The sequence below is a fragment of the Bos javanicus genome, chromosome 13 (genome assembly GCF_032452875.1).
Source record: "Bos javanicus breed banteng chromosome 13, ARS-OSU_banteng_1.0, whole genome shotgun sequence".
Taxonomy (NCBI): Eukaryota; Metazoa; Chordata; class Mammalia; order Artiodactyla; family Bovidae; genus Bos; species Bos javanicus.
Window position 1 is genome coordinate 25,639,190 of NC_083880.1, and position 14,124 is coordinate 25,653,313.

Consider the following 14,124-nt stretch of genomic DNA (forward strand, 5'->3'; position numbering starts at 1 on the left):
CTCTCTGCATCTCTTCACTGGTCTCAGTCTGACTCTATGAGTAGCTTTTTGCTCCTTGTGCAATATCACTTTCACTGACTTCAAGAAATCCTGCTTCTTTTGCAGAATTGGCAGCTGGACTCTTGTTATTAGTTCAGATTGTCTTTGTAGCACACTATCCAAAGAATCTCACAAATCAGTGACATCAAAAGACAAGATGGATTCAATGGACAGACAGAACAGCCGTTGGTATTAAATGAGAAGGGTGTGTAAAGAGAAATTATCTGCTTAATGATTAGTTTATTATGATTTATGTTGGAATGATTTCTTAAACCCTTCACAATGTATACTTTGGTAAAGAAAGACATTTTTTTCTTTCACTGTTAACTTTTCCTATTCTTGATGAAGAGTTAATATGAACAAATGATTATAAGATGCAAGTGAAATCATTTTAATGGTTATTTGCTTAAAGAAAATATGCCTTCCTGGAACTGACATGAAACAAATAATTTTTATAATAAGTCTAAAAAGTAACAACAACAGTTTTGATATAAGCAGAGCTCTATCACTTTAAAATATTTAACTTTTCATTAAAGTATAACAACAACAGAAAGTATAACATACATACAAAAAAGTACACCTATTACTGTCAAATTTTAAAGTGCTCTTTTGACATGTTTACTTTATTTGAAAAGAATATTATTTTGTTATACTAATGACATATAGAAATACATTTGATTATATAAAGAAAGTGATTATAATTTTAAGATTGAAATACTCACTGATTTACAATCATTTAAATTTTCTCCCCATATTTTTATTATTTTCTTTATGTTGATTTCAATTTGGTCACAACAATTCTGAAATCAGGCTGCCCTAAGAACCCAGACCTTGAATGTCATTTTGTTTTGTTCTTCTCAAACTCAGAAGATCACCACGGGACTTTTTAAAAAGCAAAGGTTTGGGGGTCTCATCCCCAAGGATTCTGATTCATTAACATAATGATGAGGACAAGAACCTGTAGTTTGAAAGGTGGTCCAAGGGATTCTAATGATCATCCAGATTTGTCTGATTTAAATTCCTACCAAAGCAGGAGTCCCCTCTGTAATCCTGTAAAACAGAAGGTCATCCCACCTCTGTGAGAAACACATTCAATTTCAGTTAACTTCTAATTTAACAAAAATTTTTCTTCTGAATTCTGGAAATTGGCCTGTCTGTCTAACTGATCCTAGTTCTACTCATCATAGCCACATAAAACAAATCTAATCTCACTTGAATATCTTTGTACAGTGCTTCTTAAGAGTTTCTTTTCCTCCATTTATAAAATTGATTGTGTACATATATATATATATATATTTCCCTTATAAGCAGAGGAGGGTTCTATAATGTAGTATTAAATAAAAAAATAAGTAAACTGAAAACAGTTTCCTAAAAACATCATAATAAAGATCTTATTTAACCTGGATGCCCAGAGTACTTCCTCTCCATCACATTTACTAAGTATTTAATGTTTCCAGAAATCAGTATGTAGAACCCAATGCAAATTCTTTTTTTCCAATGACTTTTCAAAATTTAATTTCAATGACTTTTTAAAATTTTATTTTATTGTTTTGGCCATGCCACACAACATGTGGGATCTTAGTTCCTCAACCAGGGATGAAACCCGAGCCCCCTGCCTTGGAAGCAGAGAGTCTTAACCACTAGACCACCAGGGAAGTCCCAACACAAATTCTTTTAAATATAGAATTTTTAGGAAAACACTGGGAATTAAAAACATCTAGATATCTCAAGGTTAAAAAAAAAAAAAAGACTATTAATCCCCAAGATCATTCTAGCTCCTAATATTTAAGGATACTCTCCATTCTGAATAAGGAAAAAAATCAAGCGGTTCTTAAGAATATTAGTCCTGTCAAGATCTATTAAAGATTAATGAGGTGAACCAATCAGTGTAAGTCAAGCGACTATGTCTTCATTAGGTTATAAAAAGGAAAACGAATTTGTGGGATTGTAAACAGACTACATACATATCACCACCACTCATAACTATGCCAGGTGTCTATTCAGAACAGAGATAAGCCACCAGGGGAAAAGGCAATAAGTAACCAAGTCTGAATGAAGAACACGCCCAGTATCAAACAAAAGGAAGGCTCAACAGTAGCTGGCCTAAGGAAAAAAGGAAATACGCTCTTTAACTCACTGTTTTTTGATTACAGTTTTTCTGATCCACCTAAAAACTTTCCCCAAAATAGATGAATATTTCAGAAATATCCAATTTGGGTTCTAAATCCATTCTCTTATTCACAAATCTACACAGTGCAATTCTTTCCATGTTAACAGATAACTAGAAAAAAGAGGACTTCTAAAAAGCAATTTCCATCACACTAAACTTCTTAAACCTATAGTACAGAAATCAACTCACCTTTGGATTATCTTAGAGATACAAAAGGCTATCTTCCAGATTTTTTTGTGAAATTAATTATCTGCATAACTCAATTTTTTTTTAAGAATATGACAACTTAAAGTAAAAAATTATTTTGGTGGAAGCAATCCAAAACTGAGCTTTTGAGTGAAGACGTCTTCCTGCTTCAAACCAACAGAATATATAGATGGCTCATAATATTTTTAAGGCATTTAATGCCTTATGGTCAATTAAAATTAAATAAATACTAGGACAATCTAAGTCCAATATCCTTTCATTTTACTAATGTAATCACATCAACCAGAGAGAAAAACAAGTGCCTACCATATGGTCTTTCTGTAACAGAAAATAGCTGCATTTGATAACAGCATCTGTGCATCTCCATTCAGCACGGCCCATACTTAAATCAGCATGTTGTTAAATATAATAAGATGATGGGTCCCTTCACAAAGGAAAGAACAAAAGAAATTCAGTATCACGCTTGTATCAGATTCTGTGACCTAAAGAAATGAGGAAAGGGTTAGAGATTCTGTAAGCAAGGCACAAGGTCTTCATAAAATGTTTCCTTTGGAAGGACTGAATGCTACAAAACACCAACAATGTGTAGAGAGATCTTCTTAGACCTGGGCACCCAGCTCGGAGCTAGACATGACAGCTAGAGAGGGGTCCCACTCTATACCTCCAATTCTAGCCTTCTGTTGCTCCCACACTTCTTAATTCCAACAGGCTATACTTTTCACCCTAACTTGCAGTGTAAAGCTTCTGCTATACAATGGTGTTCCATCATTTAGATTCAGGTATATGAAGGAGCACACATTTCAAGTTAAGTAACAGTGTTATGTTATATTGTACTATCAGTAGCCTACAATGAATCTAGCTGACTTTAAAGAAGACATGTTTTCTTAAAAAATGTCTAAGTATTGTTTTGTGTAATGTGTATCCTTTTCAAAAAATGTCTAAGTATTATTTTAAGCAATGTAGCTTTGCTAGAAACCAGATTTTGACAAGACTGATAATATATTACCTATTTAAATCTGTAAATGCTATCTTTTTCATTGCAACTTTGGAATTAAAACAAAAAAGAGAAATTCCAAAAATAATACTATTCCAGTATACTCCCCACCCAGAATGAACAACTGTTAACGTTTTGCCATCGTCAAAGTTGTGATCATTTTTAAAGTTGCAATGAAATGTTTATGACATCAAAAATATGAAAAGCATAAGGAGCATTCCTATACTGGCCAATTGTTTTAAAAAAGAAAACCTCAGACATACAGTTGGCCCATTGTATCTGAAGGTATTGCATCTGTGGATTCAATCAATGAACAAAGATATTCAGAAAAAAATTTTCCAGAAGGTTCTAAAAAGAAAACCTGAATGCGCTGCACACTGGCCACTATTTACATACCACTTACATTGTATGAGGTGCTATAAGTAATTGAGAGAGGATTTAAAGTATAAAGGAAGATGTTAAGGGCATATGCAAATACCACCCCATTTTATATAAGGAACCTGAGCATCCGAGGATTCTGGGGTCCACAGGGTAGGGGGTCCTAGAACCAATGCCCTGTGGATACAGAGGGATGACCGTATTTCCTTTTTATAGTTTTGCCACCCATCTGATTCCCCACCCATTAGTCTGTTAATTACCAGTATCTTACCTTAGCGCAAATTACTTCACACATTTATACTACACACTGCCTTGGTTACTGTTACTTGGTTACCAGCTTCCCAAAGAAGAAAGACGTGAGCAGCCATCCTAATGGAAATGGAGGTCTGAGCAAGACCCTACATCTCACACTACACCTTGTTGTATAATCTAAATTAAGAATTCACATACTGCACACCTACATGTAAACTCAAGAACATTTTGGAAATTTTCCTTAAGTCTTCATTCATTCATTTGAAAAAATATTTGAGGCCTACAATGTGCTAGATTCCTTTCCAGGCACAAGAAAATACCAAGTGAACCAAACGAACTGTACTCTTAACACTTACATACATCATCTGTCCAGACCCATAAGCAAAATCAGAGGGACAAGCAGGTCAGATAGAGAGTAAGTGACAGGGTGGAAAAGTGAAGCGAGGAAGGAGGCAGGTGGTGTCATGGGGAGCAGGGAGGGGAGATTCTCCCTGAAGATGACTTCTGAGAAAATCTGGAGGAGACAAGGAAGCAGGCCCTGCAGACACCAGGGGACAATATTCCAAGGAGGCAGCACCCAGTGGGAAGGCTCTGGGGCACACCAAGATGGCAAGGGTGGGGTGAAGTGGGGAGCATTCAGGAGGCAAGCTCAGGGAGGGCAGGGCAGGGTAGTCTGTCCAGGGCTCTCCAGGTGCTCTGAGAACCTTGCCTTTTCATCCTGAGAGAGATGAGAAGCCACTAGAAGAACCAGAACAAATGAGTGCCAGGACCTGACTTCTGAAAGGTCCATCAGATGACCGTGGGGACAGACCGCAGGCAGGCGAGGTGGGCTAGGCTGAGGGGCCGGCGGCGGTCAGATCTGCATGAGAGGCACCAGAGAGAAAAAGAGGGAACAAAGATTGCTCTGGAGCCACTGGGCTGGGAGGGTGGGGCTGCTTAAGATGAGGAAGACTGTGGACGGAGTCAAAGAGCAGATGGGGAAGCTGGGCACGGGGAGGGGCTGGAGAGGAGGAGGAATTTGGTTTGGGATGTGGCTTCTTAGCCCGCGAGTGGGCAGGTCAGTTGGATGGGGGAACACAAATTCAAGGGCAAAGTCAAGGGCAAAGTCGGGGTGAACACACACACACAAAAATACCTGTATATATATGTATGTATATGAATGACCAGCTTATCCTTGATATTTAAAACTGTGAAACTGAGTCTGGAGAGAAGAAGAGAGGGTCAAATTGAGCCTTAAGGTATATGAAGACTTGACAGGTCAAGAGGCCAAGGAAACTTCCAGGACTGAGAAGGCGGGAACAGAGAGGCAGGAGGACCGTCAAGACAGTACAGTGTGCTGGGGTCTAAGATAACTGTTAATAAAAACTAAAGCCCTTTCCGCACATTCATTCATTATTTCAACACATTTACTGCGCACCTACTATGCACCACACACTAGAAACAAACATGGTCCCAGTTTTCATGGGACTTCAATCCAGGGGAATATATATAAATAAACTAGTAAGTGATCTTCCTGAGAAAGCTCAGGGTGTTGGAGGATAAGGCACTGGGGCCAACTAACCTGGTTTTGGAAGGTCAGGGAGGGCTTTCCTGAGGAAGTGATGTTGAAGAAAAGACCAGAATGAGAGTAAAACTCAGCCAGGGAAGGGTGGCAATGGAAGAGGGGAGAATGGAAGGAAACCTGGGAAAAAAACAGGATTTATAAGGACCTAAAAGGAAGACAGAGAGATTGTCATGCCCCTGGTTGTTGTACAGTCACTCAGTCATGTCCAACTCTTTGTGACCCTATGGACTGTAGCCCTCCAGATTCCTCTGTCCATGGGATTTCCCAAGCAAGAATACTGGGGTAGGCTGCTGCTTCCCCCTCCAGGGGATTTTCTCAACCCAGGGATCAAACCCACATCTCCTGCATTGGCAGGCAGGTTCTTTACCACTGAACCACCAGCCTTGGAGGGAACTGGAAATCATTCAGCACAGGAAGCACAGAGAGGTCACAGATGAGTAGAAGAAGGCAGGCCAGAAGTCCTTTAAGAATGTTCTCAGGAGTCTGAGCCTTCTTCCAAAGGCAGTGGGAAGCCAGAAAACTGTTTTAGGTCAGGGAATGCAATGATCCGCTTTCTATTTCAGGAGGAGTCCTCTGGCTACAGAGGCAGGTCAGAGCTGGAAGGAGGCAAGGCAGAGAGCCTGGGCCACTTGCTAGGAAGCCTGGTCGGTGATTCATCACCATCACCGAGATGCCGCTGACCTGAGCTCAGGGAGTGGCAGCAGGACCTGGAATGTAGACTCAACAAGACTTTGACAGGAGGGAGGAGGAGAGAGAGGGGTCAGAGTTGGTAGGCTGGGTTTTGGGTTGGATAGATAACCAGCAGGGCTAGTCCTTGAAAGAAGGAAGTCAGGGAGAGGGCAGGATATTGGTTAGAGTAGAATCTGTTGAATTTCAAAAGCATGCAGCCTATCTCCCAAAAAAGCTTTTGGGTAAATAGGCAATTGGCTATCTAGGTCTAGAGAGTAGCCATATAATCTGAGATAGAGTTGTAAACTAGGAATCACAGGCATGTAGATTAATGCCCTGGAAGAGTGTAAAATGAAACCCAGGGAGACAGAAAAGAGGAGTGGAAAGACCAGGCTCCAGTAAAAACCAACAGGCAAGAGGCAGCAGAGGAAGAAGCAGCCTAAAGAGAGAGAGAAAGAGAGATGGACAGAGGGAGAGCCTGAGAAGGAACGGGGAAGCCTGGGATAAAAGTAAAGTGTACAGTGTTTCAGAAAGAAGAGCAAAAGTGCCAATTTTTAGATGAATGAGTTCCTGCCGAGAAAATGCCTTATTTTATCATTTAAATACTGTTCCAAAACCAACTAACAAACAGTTTTCATCAGCTTACAGTACCTTTTCGTCACAGAATCCTCTTAGTCTAGGTGAAGAAGCAAGACATAAAATGAACTAAGTTAATTTGCATGAGTAAATAAGATTGTTCTAATAATGGACAGTGAAAGTGCTACACACTTGGACAACCCCGCAGACTAGACATTAAAAATGAAGTAACTGTTAGAAATGGGGACACCAATATGACCTAGAGAGCTTTGCCTATAAAGAAAAGAAAGAGAAAAAAAAGTAAGTTGAGCCATAAAGAAGAAACGCTATGTGATATTTAAAAAAAAAAAAAGGTAATACCACAGAGGATTCAGGAGTCTATACAAAGTGATTTTGTGAGTAAAGTTATTCAAGGCTAGGTATCACAGATCAGCCTACACATATGTCTGCACAACACACACACACACACACACCGCCCCCCCCCCCAAAGAAACCCTTATCTGGCTTAGAGTGAATGAATTTTGAAATACAGATCTTTAGATGTTCAAATACATCTCTCTTGACATCTATGCTATCCTTATTGTATTGGATGTTGGATATATTTTATTAAAGTGTCACAATTCTTTATTGGAAAAGGATTGTTTGTTATTTGTTTGTTCTTTACCTTTTCAATATACTCTTGGGGGGAGGGGGTGATGCCTACACTTATCCACATAGCAACACAATTAAATTCTAGACATTTAAGATAAACAAGAAACTGTTTTTCAACAAAGCAACAGACCTTACTCATAGCAGGTAGAGTTAGTCAATTAGATAAGGCATAAGACAGGGACTCCTTTAATTCCCTATATTGATTTCTCCTGTGCTGGAAAGTTAATTTTTGGCTAATACCATTAATATTAAGATATATACCCTCATTTCTTGGTTAAGTAAAAACACACACAAATTTATTATTCAAATATACGTGCCTATTGTTTTTTTCTTTGTTAGTTTTTTAGCTAGTGATTTTTAAAATTTTAAAAAGAATAGCAGTACTGCTCCAGAATGTAATTCTTCTAACAAAATTAAGCACAAAAATTAAGTGTGGTATTCGAAAACCTAAATATCTATCAGCCCAAAGTTGATACCCAAAGTATTTCAATGGCAACTCTCTTTTTATTAAATATTCACAAAATTTAATATGGACGGGAGTATAAGAGACAACTAAACAGACAATAATTATACAACTTCCCCCCCATCCTGAGATTTTAAAATGTTTTCTGAAAACACAGAGCCCTTTTATATCTGCTTCCATATAGAATCTAAACAAACTATCTGCCTATTGTTTAAAAAGCCAAACAACACCTGAGTGTAATATCAAACTACTGTATACAGTCTCTAAATGAGCAAAATACAGACAATACAGTATTTCCTTGGCTCTCAAACTAGAAATACTATGGTTACATCAGCAGTAAGGTCTAAATGAAAACAAATTTCACCACCCTTAAAAGATATATAACTGTCATTGTTAATAAAACCCAAGTTTGCAACTGGAAACTGCCTTCTAGCCAAGGACAAGATGTGTCTATTACAAATTCTTGGTTTCTGGGACATCCTTTAAATGACAAAAAAAAAAAATCAAATAACATTAGTTCTTGCAAATATAATGCAAAATAGCATGCTAATTAAAGTCTTCAGGAGTCAATGACAAATAAGGCTTCAGGACCACAGTACCTATCATTATGGAGCAACAATACACATTAAGCAATCACTAGGCCTTCCAAAAGGCGTTATTATGGTTCACCATGATCAGAGGATTGTGGTGTTATACTTAATCACATTTTTACCTGGAAGCAGGTGTTTGCAGGTGTCGAAAAGTAAAACACTGTTTCTAACTGTAAACCTATACTGTAGTCCTAATCAACTGTATAGTAATGGCACACTGATCTAGCTCACCGTGATTTCTGTATAAACTTCCTAATCCAGTACGAGGTCAGCTGCATGAAGCAAGCTCCTCTGCTGCTTTACCAGCAAAAACGTAACTTGAGTCATTTTTATCAAAATGCCAAAACTCACACACTTAGAATTAGACCCAGTTTCAATGACCAGGAAGTTAAAATGTAACACAAGGCACAAAATAAACCATGAGAGTGATGTCTCACTGGGAGATGTAATTATTATCTAAAGTAATTGTCAACCTTTCCAGAAAAACATAGGCATCTCAAAAGCAAAACCTAAAGGAACCTAATTACAGAAACCATCAATAACAAAGTAAACACAAAGAAGCCATTATAGAAAAAAAAAACCAAAAATAAGGAGGAAAAAAGACAAGAGAGGCAAGAGAGCATAGGGGTGCCATCAGTACACGGCTTTTCTATTTCTGTCCTGCCTGCTCAAAAAATTTCAGGAAGCCTGGTGTAAAATCTTCTGGGCCCTTCGGAAGACGCTGGTATGAAGGCAGTAGGAGCCACCTGACGGCTCAGGCTGACACTCAACAGGACTTCTAAGCAGTGAAAGGAAGGGCATAAACAGAACAGGGAAGGCAGGAGATTTTTAAGGCAGTTGGAATGACAGTTCTATTAAGCCGTTTTCCAAAGCTGTGCCTAAACCGTCCAAGGGAAAAGACTTGTTTTTCTACCCAAAGCAGAGATTCACAGCAACAGCAAGCAGGCAGGACCGGCATCAGTGTCAGAGAGAGAAAGTGGTCCCGGAGCAACAAGGATTCCAGCTGCCCTCTCTCAATCTCCAGAGGGAACCCTGGATACAGACATGAAATATACAAAGCCAACCCCTGTCCAGCCCTACATCAAAACTACCAGAGGGTGGGGAGTGGAGGAAAACAAGCTGGTGGTATTCCTAGTTACCTAAAAATGGAGAATTCTGTGGTCTGAGATGATCAAAATAGGGACACTTCAAAGTAAGGAGAATGCCCTTGCAAAAGAAACAAAACCGGGCAAGGTTTCACCTCCCTACGAGTCAGGCTGGGACGCTCCCACCATTCAGCCCAAAGCCCCAAAAGCCGATCGATCTTCTTAGACCCCCAAGGCAGCTGACCCTCGCCCCTCACTGGCAGGACAGACACCTCAAAGACACAAGCCACACAGCTGGGCAGGGATGTCAGCTCTGCGCTTACCTCACAGGTGGGGGACCCGCAGGCCTTGAGCTTGGTGTCACCATCTCCCTCAGGCAGACCAGTCCGACGTGTGGCCATCATTTCATTTCAAATTACAAAGAAGGGACCAACCCTTGGGAGTCCACATTGGGAGGGAAATGCCACCATGCACCAAGAAGGTAAGAATTCCACACCAGGTTCCGAGAGGGTGCAGGGTTGCTGAGACAAATGAAGGTTTCAATGAAGCGCCGCCTTTCAAATGCCCTGATGATGATTTCTTCCGACTTCAACGGCCTTCACCGTCTTCGTCCATTTCTCCAGACGTAAAAAACAAAGACCAGTCTCCTGGGCAGCTAGTGAGGCCAACTGCAGAAAGCGGTCCCCTTCGTTCCTAGCGCTCCTCCCAAGCCCGAGAGCAATGCTAGCGCGTCGTGAAGGCTCTCCCAAAGAGATCTTTCCTAAAGAGGGAAAAGTTAAAGGACATGAACTTTCTCCAGACGCTGACCTTGGCCTTGCCCACGCGTCTACTCCAAGCTCGCCCTTCCAACACTTGGAAAGATAATTCGGTCCATGATGATGAATCAAAAGATCAAATAATCTTCCCATACAAAATAAGAAAGAAAGGGAGGGGAAATCTTTAAATCAAGGGGGAAATAAGAAACATCAGAACGGCACGATGGTAACCTCAAACACGCTCGGACTTTGTGCAGCCGTCAACAAAAAAAACATTCCCCTTTGAAGTGCATTTAAATTCATGTATTTTCTGGGCAAATGAGAGGGAGCTTATGTTCTTCTGCATCACCCGGATAAGAAGACTTTACAGAAGTTTTGTCCCCACGAGGCTAAAATGGGAGAATACTTTTTCAAAAACACGCCTTGCTCCCCGCCACCTCCCCAGCTCCCTAAAATAAAAACAAAAAATCAGGCTCGGATGCTGCCAGCGGCTCTGCCGGCGTTTCCAGGCGGCCTGGAGGACTTGGGGCGCCCGCCCTCCGCCCTCCGCCCCGACCGGCCGGTGTCCCCGAGGAGGCGGCTGTTTTCCTTGGCCCGCGGCGGGGCTGGGCGGGGACGGCGCGGGGCCGGGCGGGGAGGTGTGCGCAGCGGCGGGAGGGAGTCCCTCTCCGGGGCATTATTCCGGAGCCACAGAAATGAAGCCGCAGCCCCAGCAACTTTTATTTAGTTGCCGCGCCCCAAACTACGCCTCGACACGATCGTCCCGTTTCCCCGGGGCAGCCTAGGGGAAAAAAAAAAAATTTTTTTTTTTTGGGAAAAAGAAAACCACCACCCACCTACCACTATTTCCTCCGCCCCTTCCAGAGGCGGATCGGGGAGCGCGATCTCCCGGGAAGGGCGGCCCAAATATGTACTTTCAAAAACGAGTGGGGAGACCCGAGGGAAAAGCCAAAAACGAGGGAGCTCACCCTCCGCGCCCCGCCTGGCCCGGCTTCCAAGGGGCGGCGGCGAGCGGCGGGGACGCGGGCCGGGCGCCGGGCCCAGCCGGGGCGCGCTAGGCCGCAGGCTCGGTTAATATTCATGAGCGCACGGGAGGCGCCCCTCCTCCACGGCCGGCCGGCGGGACCCCGGCGCCCGCCGCCGGCCTTTGTGCCCTTCCCTCCTCCCGCCAGCCCTCCCTCGCTCCGCACACGCGGGCGCGGCCCCTCCGCCCCCGCCGGGCTCCCGCCACCACTCTCTCCGGCCCCGCGCCAGCGCCGGGTGGGGTGGCCCGGGGTGGCGGGAAGGGAGGGAGCCCGCGGCGAGCCGGCTCTCCCTCTCCACCCGCCTGCCGGCGCTGCGCCCTGTCCGCCGAGGCGGAAAGTCAAGCAGACACGCACCGGAGCAAGCGCGCCGAGTAGATCCGCACCGGGCCCGGCTGGTCCCCTGGACGGCGCGCCCCGTACGCCTGGCGCACAGCGGACCGAGCGGGAGGACGAGCCGGCGCTACCAACCGCCGCCGCGCTCCGAGGCCGCCGCCCCCGGCCGACCGCTCCCAGACACCGCCGCGACCTGCCCCGGCCGGCCCCGGGCTCTCGGCCGCCGCGGGAGGGCGTGGGGCGGGGCGGCGGCCGCCGGACTCTCCCCTCGCCTCGCCGGGCCGGGCCGGGGCCGCGCTCGGGCGCCCGCGATCGCCAAGTGACAGAACTGCTCCGCTCCGCAGCCGCGCCGAGCTGTTTCCCGGGGGCGGATTTCTCGCTTCTTCCTCCCTGGATCCACCTCCTCCCACTCCACCTCCTTCCCCTCCCCTCCCCAGGGGAGGCTCTGGGGCTGAATATTTTCTGTCTTGAATAATATGGTCCCGGGAACAGACGCTGAAGCAGGGGGATTAGCCTGGGGCGGGGGTCGGTGGGGGTGCTCGCCAACCCCCTCCCAATGTACGTCGGGACCTACAAGCCCTCACCCGCCCCCAACACCTCCCCAAAAACCAAACACAGAAAACCCTCCCCGCCTTCTCCAATCTCCCGAGCGCTGAGCGGGAGCGGCCAGGAACCTGGGCTTCCACTGGGAAGGGACCCTGTGCTCGGCGTCAGAGCCGGGGAGGGGGGGAGGATTCTACGGCTACTCAGAATTGGGGGGGGGGGTGTCAGGGATCACGGGTCCCAGACTGCGGGGTACGCGTCCGGGTGAGTTTTTGCCCCTGTCTGCAGCGGGAGGGGTGCGATAAGGGACTTCAAGATAAGGGAGTGTCCTTTCAACGCCCGACTGCAAAAGAGCTTCTCTTTAAGGAGGCTGGGGGCTCATTCAATCCTTTGCCCTTTTCATATCTTCAGGGCAGCTGAACAATTCGGCGCGGCTAGCGGAACTGGGAGGGAAGGTGGCGGCGCTTCTCCGCCCCGCAGGTCACAGCGGCGCGGGGACTGGAGCCCCACAGCCGCCCCTCCCCGCCAGATCCCGGGGCTTAGCCCCAGACCCCTGGCGGCTCGCTCCGCCCCGCCGCGCTTCACAACATCTCCCGCTGCAAATGGCCCAATCGGAGGACGCGATGATAGAACACCAGCCAATCAGGGGCTGCTGACTCAGGCTTCCCTCCACCCTTTGCCCCGCCCCCGCTAGGAAAGCCACAGCCCCCAGGTCTCCCCTTCCCACCCCGCCCCGCTCCGGGGTGGTGGCTCGCAGCTCCAGTCCTCGCCCGGCTGCAGTGGAGGAGCGGGCCGCGGCGGCGGGGTTTGTCACCTTGTCACCCTCATCTTCGCCTCCTCCCAGACACGCCTCTCCTCCCTTTCCCAGTCCTCCTGCTGATGCTGTTGAGGGGCATTTTATCTTCTCGAGGGCGGGGAACTACCAGCTTTTGTGTCTGATCAGCCGCCACCACCCTCGTGAGGGAGAAAAAAAAAGAACAAAACCAAGAAGCTTTGGGGTCTGCGTACCTTTTCCTTCTTTTTTTTTTAAACCACAGTCTCCCCATAAGATTTAGAGACAGTTCCCCGCTCCACCCACCCCGCTGTCCACACCCAGCTCGCAGTCCCGAGCCTCCGGTCCTGTTTTTTATGTTGAGAAAAAAATCCAAAACCACTCTCAGGAGCCTGAAAACCTGTGCTGTAGTTTTTTAGACCTTCCTAAGACTGGAAGGTGCCAAACATTAGAATATACAGCTAAGTCCTTCGCCTTAATTAGAGGAAGGATTCATTTTTATATGGCCATGAAATTTGCATGGTCTAGACAGCCCCTGACAAAACTAGTCAGCTAATAACAAAGAAAAAAAAGAAAAAGAATAAAACAGAAGGAATGCCTGCCAGTCAGTGAGTAATTTACTGAACAGCCCACTGGGCTATAGCAGTATCCAGTTCTGGATACTGTAGAGTAAATGAACTAGAAGTGAATAGAAAGACAGGGTTCAAGTAGTGTACCTCTAGTGGGCTTAGAGAATATGTCCAGAAAGAAAAAACAATTTTAAGCACAAAACAGCTTCTTTACAAATGCAAATGGGCATGCATGGCATAACCTGAGTCTAACAGCTGAGGACATCTAGGGTTAAGGTTTTTGTCATGGAAATTTTTATAAATGTTGATTTGGGAAATAAAGGCTTTCAGTTTGGTAAAGGAGACTAAATGTTGGCCATGGAAGGAGATGTGAAAAGAAGGTAAAACACATTTTGGGGATTGGGGGAAAATAACATAATCTAGGGGCTTTCCTAGGTGGCTGAGTGGTAAAGAATCCTCCTGCCAATTCAGGAGACGCAGGTTCAATCC

General features: G+C 45.0%; 1 protein-coding gene across 8 annotated transcripts in view; it reads right to left on the minus strand.

The window, feature by feature from the left end:
* The window catches only part of ARHGAP21 (Rho GTPase activating protein 21), a 128,978-nt gene extending 117,521 nt beyond the window's left edge, over nt 1–11,457 (minus strand). For 3 of the 8 annotated variants that reach the window (XM_061436029.1, XM_061436028.1, XM_061436025.1), the window contains exon 1: nt 9,962–10,042. In XM_061436029.1, the coding sequence (XP_061292013.1) occupies nt 9,962–10,042 (81 nt within the window). Of the gene's footprint in view, nt 1–2,722; nt 2,841–9,961; nt 10,399–10,624; nt 10,778–11,229; nt 11,321–11,361 lie in introns of those variants that run through there. The other 5 variants (XM_061436022.1, XM_061436024.1, XM_061436023.1 and 2 more) reach the window with 5 other exon arrangements.
* Nucleotides 11,458–14,124: the final 2,667 nt, after the last annotated feature.